Below are 18,922 nucleotides of genomic sequence, written 5' to 3'. Positions count from 1 at the left end.
TTTGAGGAGAAAGAAGATCAATAGTGTAAAAATACAGGAATACCTTTAGTAGTGGTGAGAGAGCTGATAGGACCTGCAGTAGTGCTGAGAGAGCGGATAGTACAGTAGTACCTGTAGTAGTGCTGAGAGAGCTGATAGTACAGTAGCACATGCAGTAGTGCTGAGAGAGCTGATAGTACCTGTAGTAGTGATGAGAGAGCTGATAGTACAGTAGTATCTGTAGTAGTGCTGAGAGAGCTGATAGGACAGTAGTACCTGTAGTAGTGCTAAGAGAGCTGATAGTACCTGTAGTAGTGCTGAGAGAGCTGATAGGACAGTAGTACCTGTAGTAGTGCTGAGAGAGCTGATAGGACATGGGCACAAAGGGGACGGCTCTGCTCTTCTTCGGGCCGAGGACCTTGTTGGCCCGACGCCGGTTTACCAGTCCACGTTTCTTGCAGTTCAGGAAGGCCTGGTGCAGCACCTCTGAATTATATCTACTGTAGAGCGAGAAGGACTAACAGAGAGAGAGAGAGAGAGAGAGAGAGAGAGAGAGAGAGAAACAAAGGTAGAAATATAAATTCACAATCCCAGATTGAGACTAATGCAAAAATGTGCCATGAAATTAGGAACAATGTAATGTACAATGTTCAGTCACAGCAAGATAGCTTGTGTTGCTCAAATACCGTCTATGTAAGTTATATCTAATTACTGTGGAGTGTATATTTGATGTCGGATCACTGCATATTCACAGAGATCTGGATATTATCCATATTTTTGAGAAAGTAGATATATTTAACTTCAGGTACCAGCCATGACGTTTTAAGCATCAATATACCAACAGCGTATTTTCATCAGCAGAGGTTTTATGTTAGGCTGTTGGAAACAATGTGCTGTAGAACATTTGGACCATCAGGTCATGTACTAACACAACGTAGGTTCTGCGCAACGTTAACAGCAACATACACTCACAGGCCACTTTATTAGGTACACCCTGGTGCTAGTAAAAGTCTGGACCCCCTTTTGCCTTCAGAACTGTCTTAATTCTTCATGTCAGACTTTCAACAAGGTGTTGGAAACGTTCCTCAGAGATTCTGGTTGGTTATTTGAGTTCCTGTTGCCTTTCTATCATCTGGAACCAGTCTGCCCATTCTCCTCTGACCTCTTACATCAACAAGGCAGTGAGCTGCGGCTGTGTGATTGGCTGAGTAGCTATTTGTGTTAACAAGCAACTACAAACAAAGTAGAAATGTCCTCTGAAATGTAGTTTCATGCAAAAGTTTGTGCGCCCCATGTCAAAGTACATACTGTGGATTTTGTCAAGTGTAAATAATGTTTACACTGCATGCTTTAAAGCACAATTCCTGCTAATTCAATTCATTTAAAACACCAAAAATTGTGGCTCATGCAAAAGTTCTGGCATTAGATATTATATTTATTGATGTTATGACGTTATGTTTAATTCTTTTTCAATATGTTAAACTTATAAAATAGAAATATGAATAGAAACTGCACTAAAATGTGCTGAAAAACAAAAAAAAAACAAACAAACAAAAAAAACCACATCTCTGTGGGGGTGCTAACTTATTTTCACATTTTCCAAAAAAAAAAAAAAAAAAAATCTAACCCAAAGTGTGTTTTTTTTACAAATAGTCCAAATCAAGTCGATCGTCACATCACATTTACAGAAGAGTGAAGGTGAGTGAAAATCTTGAACGCAACTGCTGGCACATGCAAACAGAAGATAGGCATCGATTATGATTTTTGACAAAAAGGTACAACAAAAACTGCAATATTAATTTCTTCCACAACAAAACAAGCACCTGAAAGGACTGGCAGGTCTTCATCTGTGAGCTGGAGAGGACGAGGGTGCTCTGGATCAAATTATTCAGCACTAGAGAGTGAATATCCTCCACGCTGAGCACACAACAAACAAACAAACAAACAAACATCATAATCATCTACACGTCCGCCAACACATTGCTCTCAACACACTTGTAGTTAGTTTATTAACTAAGTGTATAATCATTTTCAGATCAATACAATTAAATAAATAAACGTTTAAGGATTTCCTTCATCACTGAACTCAAGCAGAACATTCAGAGCAACGTTTATTCATTTACCAGAATGACTTACAGCATCAGCCTCGGCACAAAAACAATATTATCTATAATTCTGTTTATTCCAGCAAACTTTAATAGTCATTTAATGATGCAATGACTATAAAACTTTGAGCTTGGCTTTATGTGGTTGAACACAGCGGCTTGAAATTTAAACTACATTTCACTGAATAACGTAAAGTCTCATGCAAATCACATGAAACTTGCTGGAAACTGATGATCAAGCCAAACCAATCAATTCCATCGGCACATCATGGACAAGAAAACAAACCAGAAAATGGAATGACAGCTGCTTGAGCTTTTGTCGGTCAATGTTAGTTATTATCCATTATATAATTGTAGAATTATTATTATTATTATTATAAATTTCCCTCCCTACTGATTTAAAGACGCAACCATAGCATAAATAACACACCACAGACTTAACGTTCTTACCTGGTGAGCACATCCTTGGTTCTCAGAGCTGGTTCTTCCCCGATAACGTACACTTTAAACCTGGAATGGGCAGATGAATTAGAACAGATCTGTTTGAATATGGTTCAAAATTAACATGTTCAATTACATACTGGCACTTATTCATCAACGCTGTGTTATTCATCAGTAGACATGTTTACATACAGCCTAACAATTCGTTAATAATCCAACTAATAGCTCAATCTGAATGGAACACACCCACATTCTATACAGAATAGTCTAGTCTGATTGAGCCCAGTCAGAATACAGTTTCTATGTGATTGATCGAGGTGGGTAATCCATTAAATAATCCGTTAAACAGAAGAATAATATCCATGTAAGCGCCTGTATCCGATTACATTCCCTATCGGAAAGTTTCAGTCCGTTCTGCATGTGCGTCACGTCACAGTGAGAGTTTATACCGTTCAACACGGCGGAGCAGAAACTGGTCTGCAGAGGAGACGAAGTTCATGCTCTGATCTTTAAAAGACGGCGGTGGGACGGACGTCCAGCTTATGCATCTCAGAGCACGACGTCTTCCTCTCTGCCTTCTTTAATAAGGACGTGTGAAGGACGTTTTCCTGAGTCTGACGTCATTTTAAAGCAGTTAAAAACACAATCACTGCTCACTGCTGCTCATCTCACTCTGACTGGACTCACGGGATGTTCGCTTTCATGGTAACGTCTACACTAAGGGAGACCCCCTGTTTTGCACACGGTGAGCAGAAGGTAAGTAAAGAAATCTCATTAACAAAAATGGCCAATCAGAGGCATCACACACTACACAACTTTCAAGCTGCGGCTTAAACGGAGCTCACTGAACTCATGCAGACAAACCAATGTGGAGCTGCTCGCTACTCACTGCTGTTTTCTCTGTCGTTTGCACTGAAACAGTAAAGAAGCAGCAGGTAAACATGTTTAAGTGGAGTTTTAAATGTACATAAAGTCGACTGAGTCTTAAACTCAGCTCACTGAAAAGTTTGCTCCACACAGGAAAGACTTCTAGCCTTTTTTTTGTTTACTTGATGTATTTTCCTCTCTTGCTCTCTGTTTTCATTGGTTGTTGCAGGAATCTGTTCAGATTGAGTCGTTGACTAGTTTACCGTAAACTACCGTAAACTGAGTCGGGTCGAAAAAGCCAGATGTTTGATGACCTCTGACTTGTCTGAAACGCAATGAGGAGGCACTAAATCTGAGTCAGTGCCCCTCAAACACAACTCTGGTCTCTCTCCAACTGTTGACTCCGACTGATCCAAACATCTCCAGACTACAGCCACCAGCTCAGACTCAGACTGAGAATCAGGGCTAGAATCAGGGTAAAAGTCATGAACCCCGAGTTTAGTGAAGAACACTAAAGCCAGAACCTGACTGTGGGTGAAGCAGATAAACAACGAGCTTCACTCAATCTGGATTGGAGCATTTGTTTTACCCAAATGACCAACATAACGTCATAATTTTGAGACATTCGGGGGTCCGAGAGCTGTACTTTGCGCATGGTGTGTATGTGTGGATGAGTGGAAGGTAAATAAATAAATCTCATTAACAAAAATGGCCAATCAGATGTCCCAGGGCATTACGCCCACAGCCTGCGCAAAGCAGCTTCATAAACGGGTCCGGTCAGAACTGAGCTTCAATGAATTAAGGACACAGTGTTTGTGTTTCTGGGCTGTGTTTACTTGTTAAAAAGCTCCTCTTTGGTATCTGGAATGACGACATCACTGGAACCATAGCTGGAGCTGAACTTTGTTCTCAGGGCGCTGACAAACTCATTAAACTCCTCACCACATACCTAAAACACACACACACACACAAAATACAAAAACGAGCCTTAACTTCCAGTAAATCTACATTAAAATGTTCATATAACTCTGCTATAAACAGTCACAGCAGCCTTAAACAGTCGTCAGTGGTCCTGACAGACCGTCAGGACTATAACAGTGCCGTGTTGTTGTTACCTGTCCAGATGTTCTGAATGACCTGTTTAGCCTGTCGTTTGTGTGCTGCTGTGTTCTGATGTTACCCTGCAGGCTGAGGAACGGGCCACCGTGCCTGGGGAGAGGACCTTCTCCAGCGGCTACGATGCCTCTCTCTCTGAGAAGGACCTTCTCCCACAGCTTTGACGCCTCCCTCTCCGAGAAGGACCTTCTGTTCCCTCCTGACCGCTATCAGGTACCGAGATGAAATCCTTGGACCCATTGTCAGACCCTACACTGGTTCAGTGGGTCCTGGGTTCCTCCTGGTGCACGACCGTGCCCGGACTCATGTGGTGAGAGTATGCAGGCAGTTCTTAGGAGGATGAAGGAACTGATGCCATCGACAGGTCCCCCCCACTCGCCTGACCAGTAGAACACCTCTGGGACATCATGTTTCAGTCCATCCGCCGCCACCAGGTTGCACTTCTAACTGTCCAGGGGCTCAGTGATGCTCTGGTCCAGATCTGGGAGGAGATCCCCACGACACCATCCGTTGTCTCATTATGAGCAAGCCCCAACATCGTCAGGCATGCATACAAGCATGTGGAGTCCATACAAGCACCCTCCGTAGGGTGATCATTTTCATTTCCATTAAACGATGTGGCATCCTTTCGCTCCTAATGTTACCCAGTCCATATCAGGAAAGATATTCTGCATGTTTTTTTTCCCTTTGAGATCTGATGTGTTTTCAAAGAGTTCCTTCAACTTTTTCAAGCAGTACATATATATACATATAAACACACACACACACACACACACTTCACTCACGGCTATGTCAGTGTTCTGTAGCAGGGTTCTAGTAAAGCGTCATCCACTCTTTATTTCATCAAAAAAAAACCAAAAACCCAAATACAATCCAATAGTTTAACACGTCGTATGTTCTCGAGGTGCCAGACTCACCTTGGGGTCGTCGTAGTTGTTGGTTCTGTTCATGAACGTCTCGATCAGGGCTTTGTCCTGGTACACTTCAGCCAGACAGATCCTGCACGCACACACACACACACACACACACACACACACACACACACACACACACACACACTCACTCACCGTGCTGTCCGGCTGGAGCAGGTTCTAGATTACTGCTGTAGTGTTTCTATAATGTGTAGAAGATTACGTTCTATAGTATTCTGCTATTTTAGCTGTTAGCTTCTTTCAGGGAGATCTATGGTGGAACTGTTTTGGAGTGGGGTTCTATAGGTCTTCTGTATGCACCTGTAGCCAAGCTTGACTTTAGAAGGTTCTGCAGTTTATGCATGGCTTTGATGTGTTCTGGATGGTTCTATCATTTACCTGTACTTGAGCTGGGTTCTACAGTGTTCTCTTGTCACATGTAGCTGAGGTGGGTTTTTGAGCAGAGTTCTAAAGCATCATTTAACCTGTAGTTTTGGTGCTTTCCAGGAGGTTCTGCAGTTGAGCTGTATTACATTTACTTTATTTAAAGTCAAGATGTGTAATAGAAGGTACTAGAACGTACCATCTGGTGAATTCCATTCCAAAGGCTACTGTGTTCACTTGTAGCTGTAGGTGAGTTCAAGAATGTTCTGTAGTTTACTTTCCATTTTGTTGGGTTCTAGAGCTTTTTTAGGTTACGTTAGTTGACCTGTATGCTAGAGCATCCTGTACTTTACCTGTAGTTGAACTGGATTTCAGACCACAGTTCAGTCGAGCTAAGTTGTAATGCATTTGTAGTTTAGATTTAGCTAGTTTATATGTAGCTGAGCTAAATTCTATAACGTTCTACTCATAGTTGAGCTCAGTTCTAGAGCATTCTATAGTTTACTCATAGTTGAGCTCAGTTCTAGCGCATTCCGTAGTTTCCTCATAGTTGAGCTCAGTTCTAGAGCATTCCGTAGTTTACTCATAGTTGAGCTCAGTTCTAGAGCATTCCGTAGTTTACTCATAGTTGAGCTCAGTTCTAGAGCATTCTGTAGTTTACTCATAGTTGTGCTCAGTTCTAGAGCATTCTGTAGTTTACTCATAGTTGAGCTCAGTTCTAGAGCATTCCGTAGTTTACTCATAGTTGAGCTCAGTTCTAGCGCATTCCATAGTTTACTCATAGATGAGCTCAGTTCTAGAGCATTCCGTAGTTTACTCATAGTTGAGCTCAGTTCTAGAGCATTCCGTAGTTTACTCATAGTTGAGCTCAGTTCTAGAGCATTCTGTAGTTTACTCATAGTTGTGCTCAGTTCTAGAGCATTCTGTAGTTTACTCATAGTTGAGCTCAGTTCTAGAGCATTCCGTAGTTTACTCATAGTTGAGCTCAGTTCTAGAGCATTCCGTAGTTTACTCATAGTTGAGCTCAGTTCTAGAGCATTCCGCAGTTTACTCATAGTTGAGCTCAGTTCTAGAGCATTCTGTAGTTTACTCATAGTTGAGCTCAGTTCTAGAGCATTCCGTAGTTTACTCATAGTTGAGCTCAGTTCTAGAGCATTCTGTAGTTTACTCATAGTTGAGCTCAGTTCTAGAGTGTTCTGTAGTTTACCTGTAGTTGAGCTCAGTTCTAGAGTGTTCTGTAGTTTACTCATAGTTGAGCTCAGTTCTAGAGTGTTCTGTAGTTTACCTGTAGTTGAGCTCAGTTCTAGAGTGTTCTGTAGTTTACCTGTAGTTGAGCTCAGTTCTAGAGCATTCTGTAGTTTACCTGTAGTTGAGCTGGGTCTGCGGGTTTTTCATGATGTAGCGTGAACGGCGCCCGACTGACAGCGAGGTTTTATCTAGAGACAGTTCTAGCTCAGAATGGAGAATATCGCGAACCACGTTCCACCCAACAAACGTCTTCTTAATCTAAAAAAGGAATGAAAATCATCCATTTATAAATCTGAAGATAATGTCTGTGGGTGTATTGCTACACTTGTGAGGACCAAATACGATGGAATATGAATAAATATGAGCTGTCTAGTCGTTATTATTATTATTAACAGTTAAAGATTACATATAATTATTAATATTTAGTCTAACTGGAAGATGGTGACTGTGTGCTTTAACTTTTGAGATGGAGAATTCAAAAGAGGAGAGCATTAATATTTTTGCCTTAGTTTTAAAAAAAGCATACATTCATTTTTTAAATAGAATTTTGCCACCCAGAAATGTTAGGTGGTGTAACCACACATTAATACAAAATACAATATTTAAAATAAATTAAAATAAACTGTCCACGGTTTTCCTGCAGTCGCCTCTCAAAAATAACCATTTTTACAGTATTTGTGAAAAGCCGTAGAGACCTCTCATGGGTCATCTTTTTAGTGAAATACGCTGCTCACTCCTTTTTTGAAGTACGGCAGAAAAAAAGTCCTATCTTGCCAAAAGACGTTAGAAAAAAATCTAAATTTACAGTTGAAAGTTTTCAGTGAGTTTTTTAAAGCTGCTCTATTTTACAACCTTAGTGTTCTAAAACACAAAATAAAGCCAAAACATGTTACCTAGAAATATGTGACTAAATGACCCTTTTTAATAATAACTTACCCAAACAGCAAATGTATTTGGACGTCACACCACTTGATATTTATAAAATAAAAAAATAAACACATTTTGATGCACTGAGAATGTTTCCACATAAAGGAGATACTGCAGTATTTCACACACTTATTGTTTGTCTGTATACCTTGCGGTTGAGGAAGTGGCTGGCCACTCTGCAGAGCATCAGAATGCTGTCCTCCAGGTGAGTCCACGTGACCCTCTGTCTGGTCATTCGCAACAGAGCCTTGCGGTCAGTTTCATCCTGACACAGTGTGTGCTTTCTCACACTGACCACTGAAAATACATAAACACAAATAAGACTTAAAAAATTAAAAGTTCTTCAACTTACAGCTGATGACTTCACAACTGTGCTGCCACCATTCCTGTAGCAACGTCAAGTTCACTCAGCAGAGCTGTGGCTGTGTGCAATGATGAAGCCATAACTGATCCAGCAAAGGCAGCAAAACACGTTTTAAAACACTTTTTAAATTTAAAACTTTTAAAGTGTATTTGAGCGCATTGCCTTGACTTTATTTGATTGGTTGTTGGCGTGATAAGATTTCAGCTTTTGTTTGTTAAACGGCTGAGATTCTCCACCCCGTCCAAACCACATACTAGCTCACTAAAATAGTGTGTAAAAATAGTGCATATCCCATTAGAAGTGCACTCATTAATGTAAAAGGTGAAGTATGAAAGTGTGGTCTGGGATGTGGCATTAGATCAGCCAGTGAGACACGATCTACCGCTGCTCTGCTGAGCTGCTCGTTAGAACCAGCGCCAAGAACCAAGGATGTCCGCACGAGCTAGTGTGTGTTAGACAGGCCTTACATGGTAAAACTTAAAAGGAATGACTAAACTAGCGCCAAACGTCTTGGCTGACCAGCTACGTCTGGAAATCTGGGTCAGTCGGAGTGCACAAAAAGCCTCACACCTTTTCTCTTCCTTTTAGTCGGTTTGCTGCTCTCTTTCTTCTGTCTCTTGCGTTTGTTTTTCTTTCCTCCGCGGACCTGCAGGTTTCTGGAGCTCGGCTCCACGTCCATCTGCACGTTGTCCTCCTGAACAGCAGGGGGAGCCATAGTACTGCCACCCACGCCACTCTGGATTGCTGTGAGGAACCAGGGAGTTTACAGTGAAGAGAACTGAACTCGGAGTCTGGACTCACATCACATATTTGCTATCACATATTTGCTATCCACATTTCCTAGAGAAATGTAGTGGCCCTAAAACAGAACCTTGAGGAACTCCAAAGGCAAACTGTCTGTTTGTGTTAATATTGATGAAAACGTTGGAATAAAGCTTTAGAATGATTTAAAGAAGATTAAACAAACAGTGGGAACAGGGAGGAACTTGTCCTGCATTATAGAGGATGTTTTAACCACTGAGAGAAATATTGTGCAATATAAACAAATGCAAGGCCACTATGCAGGTTATAGTGAACTTGTTATGCCACCTGTCGCAGGTGCTTAAAGATACTAAATAGAAAAGCTAATGGTAAAAATGGACAGTTAAACAGAATTTAGGACATTATCTTTAGATTTATCTCAAAGCGTGGACAGTATACAGAAGATATAGCCTAGTAGTCCAGTAGGTTTCGTATGTTTGTGTAATACTGTTGTCTTATCTGTTCTACGATCTGTGAAGCTGAAGCAACTGTTGCACTGAGATTGGGATCCTAATAAAGATAAATAAACACTTTTATAAGTAAACTAAACAAGGAACAGTGTACTGACCTGCACACACAGATTTGGGGAGGGGGTGTTTGGACAGCAGGTTCCTTAGACGCACAGTGTGACTGTCTCCAGGCTGAAAGGTTCACAAAACATTGACAACTTTAATGTAAATGTTCAGTGTCAATACAACATGTAAGGGCCCAAATCCTCCAGCTGTACTGCACTGCTTTCCCTCTGAGGTGCACGTTTGTGTGGGTTTATGTACCAAAAAGAATCATAATTAATATTCACTCGAACATTTTCTAACCTCTCTTTGTTGCTTACAAATTAAACAGGCTTTTCTTGTTACTGTGAGTTTAAGACTGATATATGTAAATGAGCTCTGTTCTGATTGGCTGCCCTGTATTGTGTGTCCTTCAAGAGGCAGCATTGCAATATTACAACAATATTTATCCAATCTTAATATAAGGGTTTACAGAATTAATACATTTTGAATTTTTCACAATCAAGGCAGTGAAACAAAACATTCATCATTCAAATAATCGTATTGCAAGAATAAATATGAAATGATTGATAGAAATTAGAAACGCTGAGAAACTGAAGAAACATTATTTTAACATCAGTGTTAATATTAAATAGTCGAATACTGTATTATTGTATTAACAAAGAGGGGACGATGAAAATTCTGACGTGGGGATGATTTGTGACTTTAGTATTTATTTTAAAAAAAATTTTACATAAAAACTTTGCAAAACAACAGCCAAATGGCCTTTTTTCTAATGGCTCACCTTTTTAGGTTTGCTGACCAGGTGAGTGGTCCAGAGCCAGTTGCGTTTAAGATGACTGAAGAACGAAGAGTCCAGTCCTCCGGCACCCTGCCCGTCACCGGGGGTTACGCCATCATCAACCACATCACAACTTCCCCTGCCAATCACAGAGCATTACATCATCACAGAATCTAATATCAGCCAATCACAGAGCATTACAGCATCAAAGAATCTACTAGCAGCCAATCACAGAGCTTTACATCAAACAGAATCTACTATCAGCCAATCACAGAGCATTACATCATCAAAGAACCTAATATGACCCAATCACAGAGCATTACATCACAACAGAATCTACTGTCAGCCAATCACAATACAATCTACTATCAGCCAATCACAGAGCATTACATCATCAAAGAATCTACTAGCAGCCAATCACAGAGCACTACATCACAACAGAATCTACTGTCAGCCAATCACAGAGCTTTACATCACAAGAGAACCTAATAGCAGCCAATCACAGAGCATTACATCATCACAGAATCTAAAAGTAGCCAATCACAGAGCATTACATCATCACAGAACCTAACAGCAGCCAATCACAGAGCATGACATCACAACAGAATCTACTATCAATCAATCACAGAACATAACATCAGAATCTAATATCAGTCAATCACAGAGCATTACATCACAACAGAATAGCAACCAATCACAGAGCATGACATCACAACAGAATATAATAGCAACCAATGTCTGTGCTTAATCCAGAATGGCCAAAAATGTTCACTGATCGCTTAGCGCTAATATACTACCAGAATCCCACAGCAGAAACTTGGATAGTAAACTAGAGGTCCACCTTTACTGGTCACTGTTCAGTACCGGGAATTAATCATAATAAATGCTAAAGGTTCTCACTTTAGAGTGTACTGCAGCCTCTCGTAGCGTTCAGCTCCTACAGCCACATCTGGCTCATCCCCTTCTCTATCTCCATCCCCATCAGAGAGACGAGAACGAGGACGAACTACACCTGAGATAGAGATAAAACACACAGACAAAGGGTTCATTATTAACAATAAAAACATTTCAGTAATAAAGAATCTGTGATAATGTTGGTACAAGTTTTCTACTGTGTGTTGCGTAGAAGTTTCCTTACAGTCACTCGTATGGAAGAAAACAATCCACCAGTATGGAGTGCCAGAAGGAACCTGTTAGTTGACCCAGATCCGATTTGCCCAAATCACTTATCAAACCACACCTAGAACTCCCTATCAAACCACACCTAGAACTCCCTATCAAACCACACCTAGAACTCCCTATCAAACCACACCTAGAACTCCCTATCAAACCACACCTAGAACTCCCTATCAAACCATACCGAGAACTACCAAACCACACCTAGAACTACCTATCAAACCACACCTAGAACTCCCTATCAAACCATACCGAGAACTACCAAACCACACCTAGAACTACCTATCAAACCACACCTAGAACTCCCTATCAAACCATACCGAGAACTACCAAACCACACCTAGAACTACCTACCAAACCATACCTAGAACTACCTATCAAACCATACAGAGAACTCCCTATCAAAACACGCCTAGAACTACCTATCAAACCGCACCAAGAACTATCTATCAAACCACACCAAGAACTACCAAACCACACCTAGAACTCCCTATCAAACCATACCTAGAACTACCTATCAAACCACACTTAGAACTACGTATCAAACTGCACCAAGAACTACCTATCAAACCCCACCAAGGACTACCTATAAAACCACACTGAGAACTACCATATCACACCTAGAACTACTTATCAAACCATACTGAGAACTACCTATCAAACCATACTGGGAAATACTTATAAAACCACACTGAGAACTACCATATCACACCTAGAACTACTTACCAAATCACACCTAGAACTACCTACCAAACCACACTGAGAACTACCAAATCACACCAAGAACTACCTACCCAACCATACAAAGAACTACCTACCCAACCATACAAAGAACTACCTACCCAACCATACAAAGAACTACCTACCCAACCATACAAAGAACTACCTACCAAACCACACCTAGAACTACCTATCAAACCACACCTAGAACTACCTACCCAACCATACAAAGAACTACCTACCAAACCACACCTAGAACTACCTACCAAACCACACCAAGAACTACCTAACAAACCACAAGAAAACTACCAAACTAAATGACAAATTACCAAACCACACCTAGAACTACCTATCAAACCATACACCAAGAACTACCAAACCATACACCAAGAACTACCTATCAAACCACACACCAAGAACTACCTATCAAACCACACCAAGAAATACCTACCAAACCACACCAAGAACTACCTACCAAACCACACCAAGAACTACCTACCAAACCACACCTAGAACTACCTATCAAACCACACCAAGAACTACCTACCAAACCACACCTAGAACTACCTATCAAACCACACCAAGAACTACCTACCCAACCATACAAAGAACTACCTACCCAACCACACCAAGAACTACCTACCAAACCACACCTAGAACTACCTACCAAACCACACCTAGAACTACCTATCAAACCATACACCAAGAACTACCAAACCATACACCAAGAACTACCTACCAAACCACACCAAGAACTACCTACCAAACCACACCAAGAACTACCTACCAAACCACACCAAGTACTACCTATCAAACCACACCAAGAACTACCTATCAAACCACACCTAGAACTACCTACCAAACCACACCAAGAAGTACCTACCAAACCACACCTAGAACTACCTATCAAACCACACCTAGAACTACCTATCAAACCACACCAAGAACTACCTACCAAACCACACCAAGAACTACCTATCAAACCACACCAAGAACTACCTACCCAACCACACAAAGAACTACCTACCCAACCACACCTAGAACTACCTACCAAACCACACCTAGAACTACCTACCAAACCACACCTAGAACTACCTATCAAACCATACACCAAGAACTACCTACCAAACCACACCAAGAACTACCTACCAAACCACACCAAGAACTACCTACCAAACGACACCAAGAACTACCTACCAAACCACACCAAGAACTACCTACCAAACCACCCCAAGAACTACCTACCAAACCACACCAAGTACTACCTATCAAACCACACCAAGAACTACCTATCAAACCACACCTAGAACTACCTACCAAACCACACCTAGAACTACCTAACAAACCACACCAAGAACTACCTACCCAACCATACAAAGAACTACCTACCAAACCACACCTAGAACTACCTACCAAACCACACCTAGAACTACCTATCAAACCATACACCAAGAACTACCAAACCACACCAAGAACTACCTACCAAATCACACCTAGAACTATGTACAAAAGCACACCTAGAACTACCTACCAAACCACACCAAGAAGTACCTACCAAACCACACCTAGAACTACCTATCAAACCACACCTAGAACTACCTATCAAACCACACCAAGAACTACCTACCAAACCACACCAAGAACTACCTACCAAACCACACCTAGAACTACCTATCAAACCACACCAAGAACTACCTACCAAACCACACCTAGAACTACCTATCAAACCACACCAAGAACTACCTACCCAACCATACAAAGAACTACCTACCCAACCACACATAGAACTACCTACCAAACCACACCTAGAACTACCTACCAAACCACACCTAGAACTACCTATCAAACCATACACCAAGAACTACCAAACCATACACCAAGAACTACCTACCAAACCACACCAAGAACTACCTACCAAACCACACCAATTACTACCTATCAAACCACACCAAGAACTACCTATCAAACCACACCTAGAACTACCTACCAAACCACACCAAGAACTACCTACCAAACCACACCTAGAACTACCTATCAAACCACACCTAGAACTACCTATCAAACCACACCAAGAACTACCTACCAAACCACACCAAGAACTACCTATCAAACCACACCAAGAACTACCTATCAAACCACACCAAGAACTACCTACCCAACCATACAAAGAACTACCTACCCAACCACACATAGAACTACCTATCAAACCATACACCAAGAACTACCAAACCATACACCAAGAACTACCTACCAAACCACACCAAGAACTACCTACCAAACCACACCAAGAACTACCTACCAAACCACACCAAGTACTACCTATCAAACCACACCAAGAACTACCTATCAAACCACACCTAGAACTACCTACCAAACCACACCAAGAAGTACCTACCAAACCACACCTAGAACTACCTATCAAACCACACCTAGAACTACCTATCAAACCACACCAAGAACTACCTACCAAACCACACCAAGAACTACCTATCAAACCACACCAAGAACTACCTACCCAACCATACAAAGAACTACCTACCCAACCACACATAGAACTACCTATCAAACCACACCTAGAACTACCTACCAAACCACACCTAGAACTACCTATCAAACCATACACCAAGAACTACCAAACCATACACCAAGAACTACCTACCAAACCACACCAAGAACTACCTACCAAACCACACCAAGTACTACCTATCAAACCACACCAAGAACTAACTATCAAACCACACCTAGAACTACCTACCAAACCACACCAAGTACTACCTATCAAACCACACCAAGAACTACCTATCAAACCACACCTAGAACTACCTACCAAACCACACCAAGGAGTACCTACCAAACCACACCTAGAACTACCTATCAAACCACACCTAGAACTACCTATCAAACCACACCAAGAACTACCTACCAAACCACACCAAGAACTACCTACCAAACCACACCAAGAACTACCTATCAAACCACACCAAGAACTACCTACCAAACCACACCAAGTACTACCTATCAAACCACACCAAGAACTACCTATCAAACCACACCAAGAACTACCTACCAAACCACACCAAGAAGTACCTACCAAACCACACCTAGAACTACCTATCAAACCACACCTAGAACTACCTATCAAACCACACCAAGAACTACCTATCAAACCACACCAAGAACTACCTACCCAACCATACAAAGAACTACCTACCCAACCACACATAGAACTACCTACCAAACCACACCTAGAACTACCTACCAAACCACACCTAGAACTACCTATCAAACCATACACCAAGAACTACCAAACCATACACCAAGAACTACCTATCAAACCACACCAAGTACTACCTATCAAACCACACCAAGAACTACCTATCAAACCACACCTAGAACTACCTACCAAACCACACCAAGAAGTACCTACCAAACCACACCTAGAACTACCTATCAAACCACACCTAGAACTACCTATCAAACCACACCAAGAACTACCTACCAAACCACACCAAGAACTACCTACCAAACCACACCAAGAACTACCTATCAAACCACACCAAGAACTACCTACCAAACCACACCAAGTACTACCTATCAAACCACACCAAGAACTACCTATCAAACCACACCAAGAACTACCTACCAAACCACACCAAGAAGTACCTACCAAACCACACCTAGAACTACCTATCAAACCACACCTAGAACTACCTATCAAACCACACCAAGAACTACCTATCAAACCACACCAAGAACTACCTACCAAACCACACCTAGAACTACCTACCAAACCACACCTAGAACTACCTATCAAACCATACACCAAGAACTACCAAACCATACACCAAGAACTACCTACCAAACCACACCAAGAACTACCTACCAAACCACACCAAGAACTACCTACCAAACCACACCAAGTACTACCTATCAAACCACACCAAGAACTAACTACCAAACCACACCTAGAACTACCTACCAAACCACACCTAGAACTACCTATCAAACCACACCAAGAACTACCTACCCAACCATACAAAGAACTACCTACCAAACCACACCTAGAACTACCTACCAAACCACACCTAGAACTACCTATCAAACCATACACCAAGAACTACCAAACCACACCAAGAACTACCTACCAAATCACACCTAGAACTATGTACAAAAGCACACCTAGAACTACCTACCAAACCACAAGAAAACTACCAAACTAAATGACAAATTACCAAACCACACCACAAACTACCCACCAAACCACACCACGAACTACCCACCAAACCATACAAAGAACTATGTACAAGACCACACCAAGAAATACCTACCAAACCACACCAAGAACTACCTAACAAACCACAAGAAAACTACCAAACTAAATGACAAATTACCAAAGCACACCACGAACTACCCACCAAACCACACCACGAACTACCCACCAAACCATGCAAAGAACTACGTACAAGACCACACCAAGAAATACCTACCAAACCACATCTAGAACTAGCTATCAAACCACATCAAGAACAACCAAACCACACCAAAACTACCTAACAAACCACAAGAAAACTACCAAGCTACATGACAAATTACCAAACCATACCTAGAACTATCTATCAAACCATACACCAAGAACTACCAAACCATACACCAAGAACTACCAAACCATACACCAAGAACTACCAAACCATACACCAAGAACTACCTACCAAACCAAGAACAAAGTTAGCTTACAGGTCTCTGAGCAGAAACTCAAGCATGACCAGCTGTGCTGAAACGAGTTACTGGAGAACAGAGATCCTCAGTATATAAGGATGTGGCACACCTGCTTTAGTGGACCTACAAAGCCTTTTCTTTAGTTAGATCTGATTTGAGCTTATTTACAGTTCATTGATCTCACAGGCCTGGCGTGTGCGTTACAAAAAGAGGACTCTGAGAGTGTGTGTGTGTGTGTGTGTGTGTGTGTGTGTGTGTGTGTGTGTGTGTGCGTTACCTAAAGGTGTGTTGAGGCACACACACAGCATGTCAAACCAGTAGTTCTCCACATCCTGCGCGGTGGTAAAGGTGTAGTGCCGTCTGTCGAAGGGACGCATCTCTATGGCCAGATTATAGTGCGGCTCGCACGTTGTGGTGTCCACGATGGTCGCACGCTTCTTCAGATAGAAAAAGCCCTGACAGACAGACAGACAGACAGACAGACAGACAGACAGACAGACAGAGGGTTATAGCTTCAAAGCTTTTCATACTGTACCAAAGCCGTGGTACACAAATTACTCAAGTCCTGGTTTGGACAATAAAACAGTAAGAATGAAAAACTGAACTGTGGTCCTCAATTCAACCGTATTATCATGAACTGTGAACAGCTGCTGCTTCAGTACACTAGGTGGCGCTGTGTGCCTTTTACTCTCTACAGTGAGATGGACAAAAAGCCCAGCCGTTCTCTCACAACAGCGCAAATTAGTCACACTGAAGTTACTCAGCACTACCTCAAAGACTGAACTGTGGCTAACTCCGCTAAATGAAAACAAGGCTAACACTAGCCCACCCTGCTAAATAAAATGGCTAACTCGAATAAATTAAACACTGGCTTGGACAAAGAACCAATAACCAAAGTCACACTCAATATCGAAGTCAACATCAACGTGTCCGAGGTATTTATTATAAAATAATGATGTCGTTCTGCTTTTCAACCCAAGATCACCAGTAAAGCCTTAAACAGCTGCTCCTAGCTGCACACAGCTAGGTGGCCTTGTGTGCCCTTCATCCTGTAGACAGAGAAGAAGTCTAGCAGTTCACTCACAACAGCACAAACCAGCTGGACAGTTAGCAGAGTGAGGCACTGTTAGCTAGAACGAATGGTTTGAGTTAGCAGGGTAAGCTAGCAGAGTTAGCTAGAACTGCTTATGCTAGCAGAGTCAGCTAGAATTGCTCATGCTAGCAGAGTCAGCTAGAATTGCTCATGCTAGCAGAGTTAGCTAGAATTGCTTATGCTAGCAGAGTTAGCTAATGCCAGTCCTTTCCAGTTAGCAAAGTGAGTTGGCATTAGCATTTTTCAGTTAGCAGCGAGTTCCAGTTCTCAGCATGAAGCTGCAGCGACTGGTGGACGACACGGCTTATGGAGAAATCAATGTTTCTATGATCCACACAGCCACTCTGACGGACTGTACTACACTACACGATATTACGGGAACACAGCGGGACTGCCTGGTCAGAGTGGACACGCTGCTCACCTGATCTTTGTCCATGAACTTCTCCATAGGTCCGAACTGCAGGAGACCCATATAGCAGAGCTTCTGCAGGTTCTCATAGAAGCTGAAGAAATACTTCCTGTTCATGAAGAAACAGTTGAGACGTTATTGTTATCCTGAGGATCATCAGCACACAGTTCACTCCCCAGACTCTGTAGGAAAACACTGTGAGGATGATGACGATGAAGATGATGATGATGATAACTACACTTTTCAGTAAAAGAAAGTCCGATTTAAACCAAACCCGAGTCTGAAGTGTTAAACTCGTCCTAATCAGACAGTATTGTGATGATTTTGGTTGGTGGACTATTCTCAGTCCAGCAGCGACACTGAGGTGTTTAA

The 18,922-nt window shown here is 41.8% G+C and overlaps 1 protein-coding gene across 2 annotated transcripts in view; it reads right to left on the bottom strand.

Moving 5' to 3' along the window:
* Window positions 1-18,922, bottom strand: part of LOC108414577 (general transcription factor 3C polypeptide 1) — a 50,812-nt gene that overhangs the window by 9,532 nt on the left and 22,358 nt on the right. For both annotated transcript variants that reach the window (XM_037543397.1, XM_037543398.1), the window contains exons 18-30: window positions 18,563-18,659; window positions 17,326-17,503; window positions 11,337-11,448; window positions 10,440-10,575; window positions 9,712-9,784; window positions 8,913-9,086; window positions 8,127-8,275; window positions 7,167-7,309; window positions 5,426-5,507; window positions 4,229-4,341; window positions 2,535-2,594; window positions 1,803-1,896; window positions 324-496 (exon numbers count right to left, since the gene is read on the bottom strand). In XM_037543397.1, coding sequence (XP_037399294.1) covers window positions 324-496; window positions 1,803-1,896; window positions 2,535-2,594; window positions 4,229-4,341; window positions 5,426-5,507; window positions 7,167-7,309; window positions 8,127-8,275; window positions 8,913-9,086; window positions 9,712-9,784; window positions 10,440-10,575; window positions 11,337-11,448; window positions 17,326-17,503; window positions 18,563-18,659 — 1,584 coding nt within the window. The remainder of the gene's footprint in view (window positions 1-323; window positions 497-1,802; window positions 1,897-2,534; window positions 2,595-4,228; window positions 4,342-5,425; window positions 5,508-7,166; window positions 7,310-8,126; window positions 8,276-8,912; window positions 9,087-9,711; window positions 9,785-10,439; window positions 10,576-11,336; window positions 11,449-17,325; window positions 17,504-18,562; window positions 18,660-18,922) is intronic.

This window comes from Pygocentrus nattereri, chromosome 12, assembly GCF_015220715.1.
Source record: "Pygocentrus nattereri isolate fPygNat1 chromosome 12, fPygNat1.pri, whole genome shotgun sequence".
Lineage (NCBI taxonomy): Eukaryota > Metazoa > Chordata > Actinopteri > Characiformes > Serrasalmidae > Pygocentrus > Pygocentrus nattereri.
The sequence above is the reverse complement of the archived record's forward strand: the minus strand, read 5'-3'. Positions and strand labels throughout refer to the sequence as shown.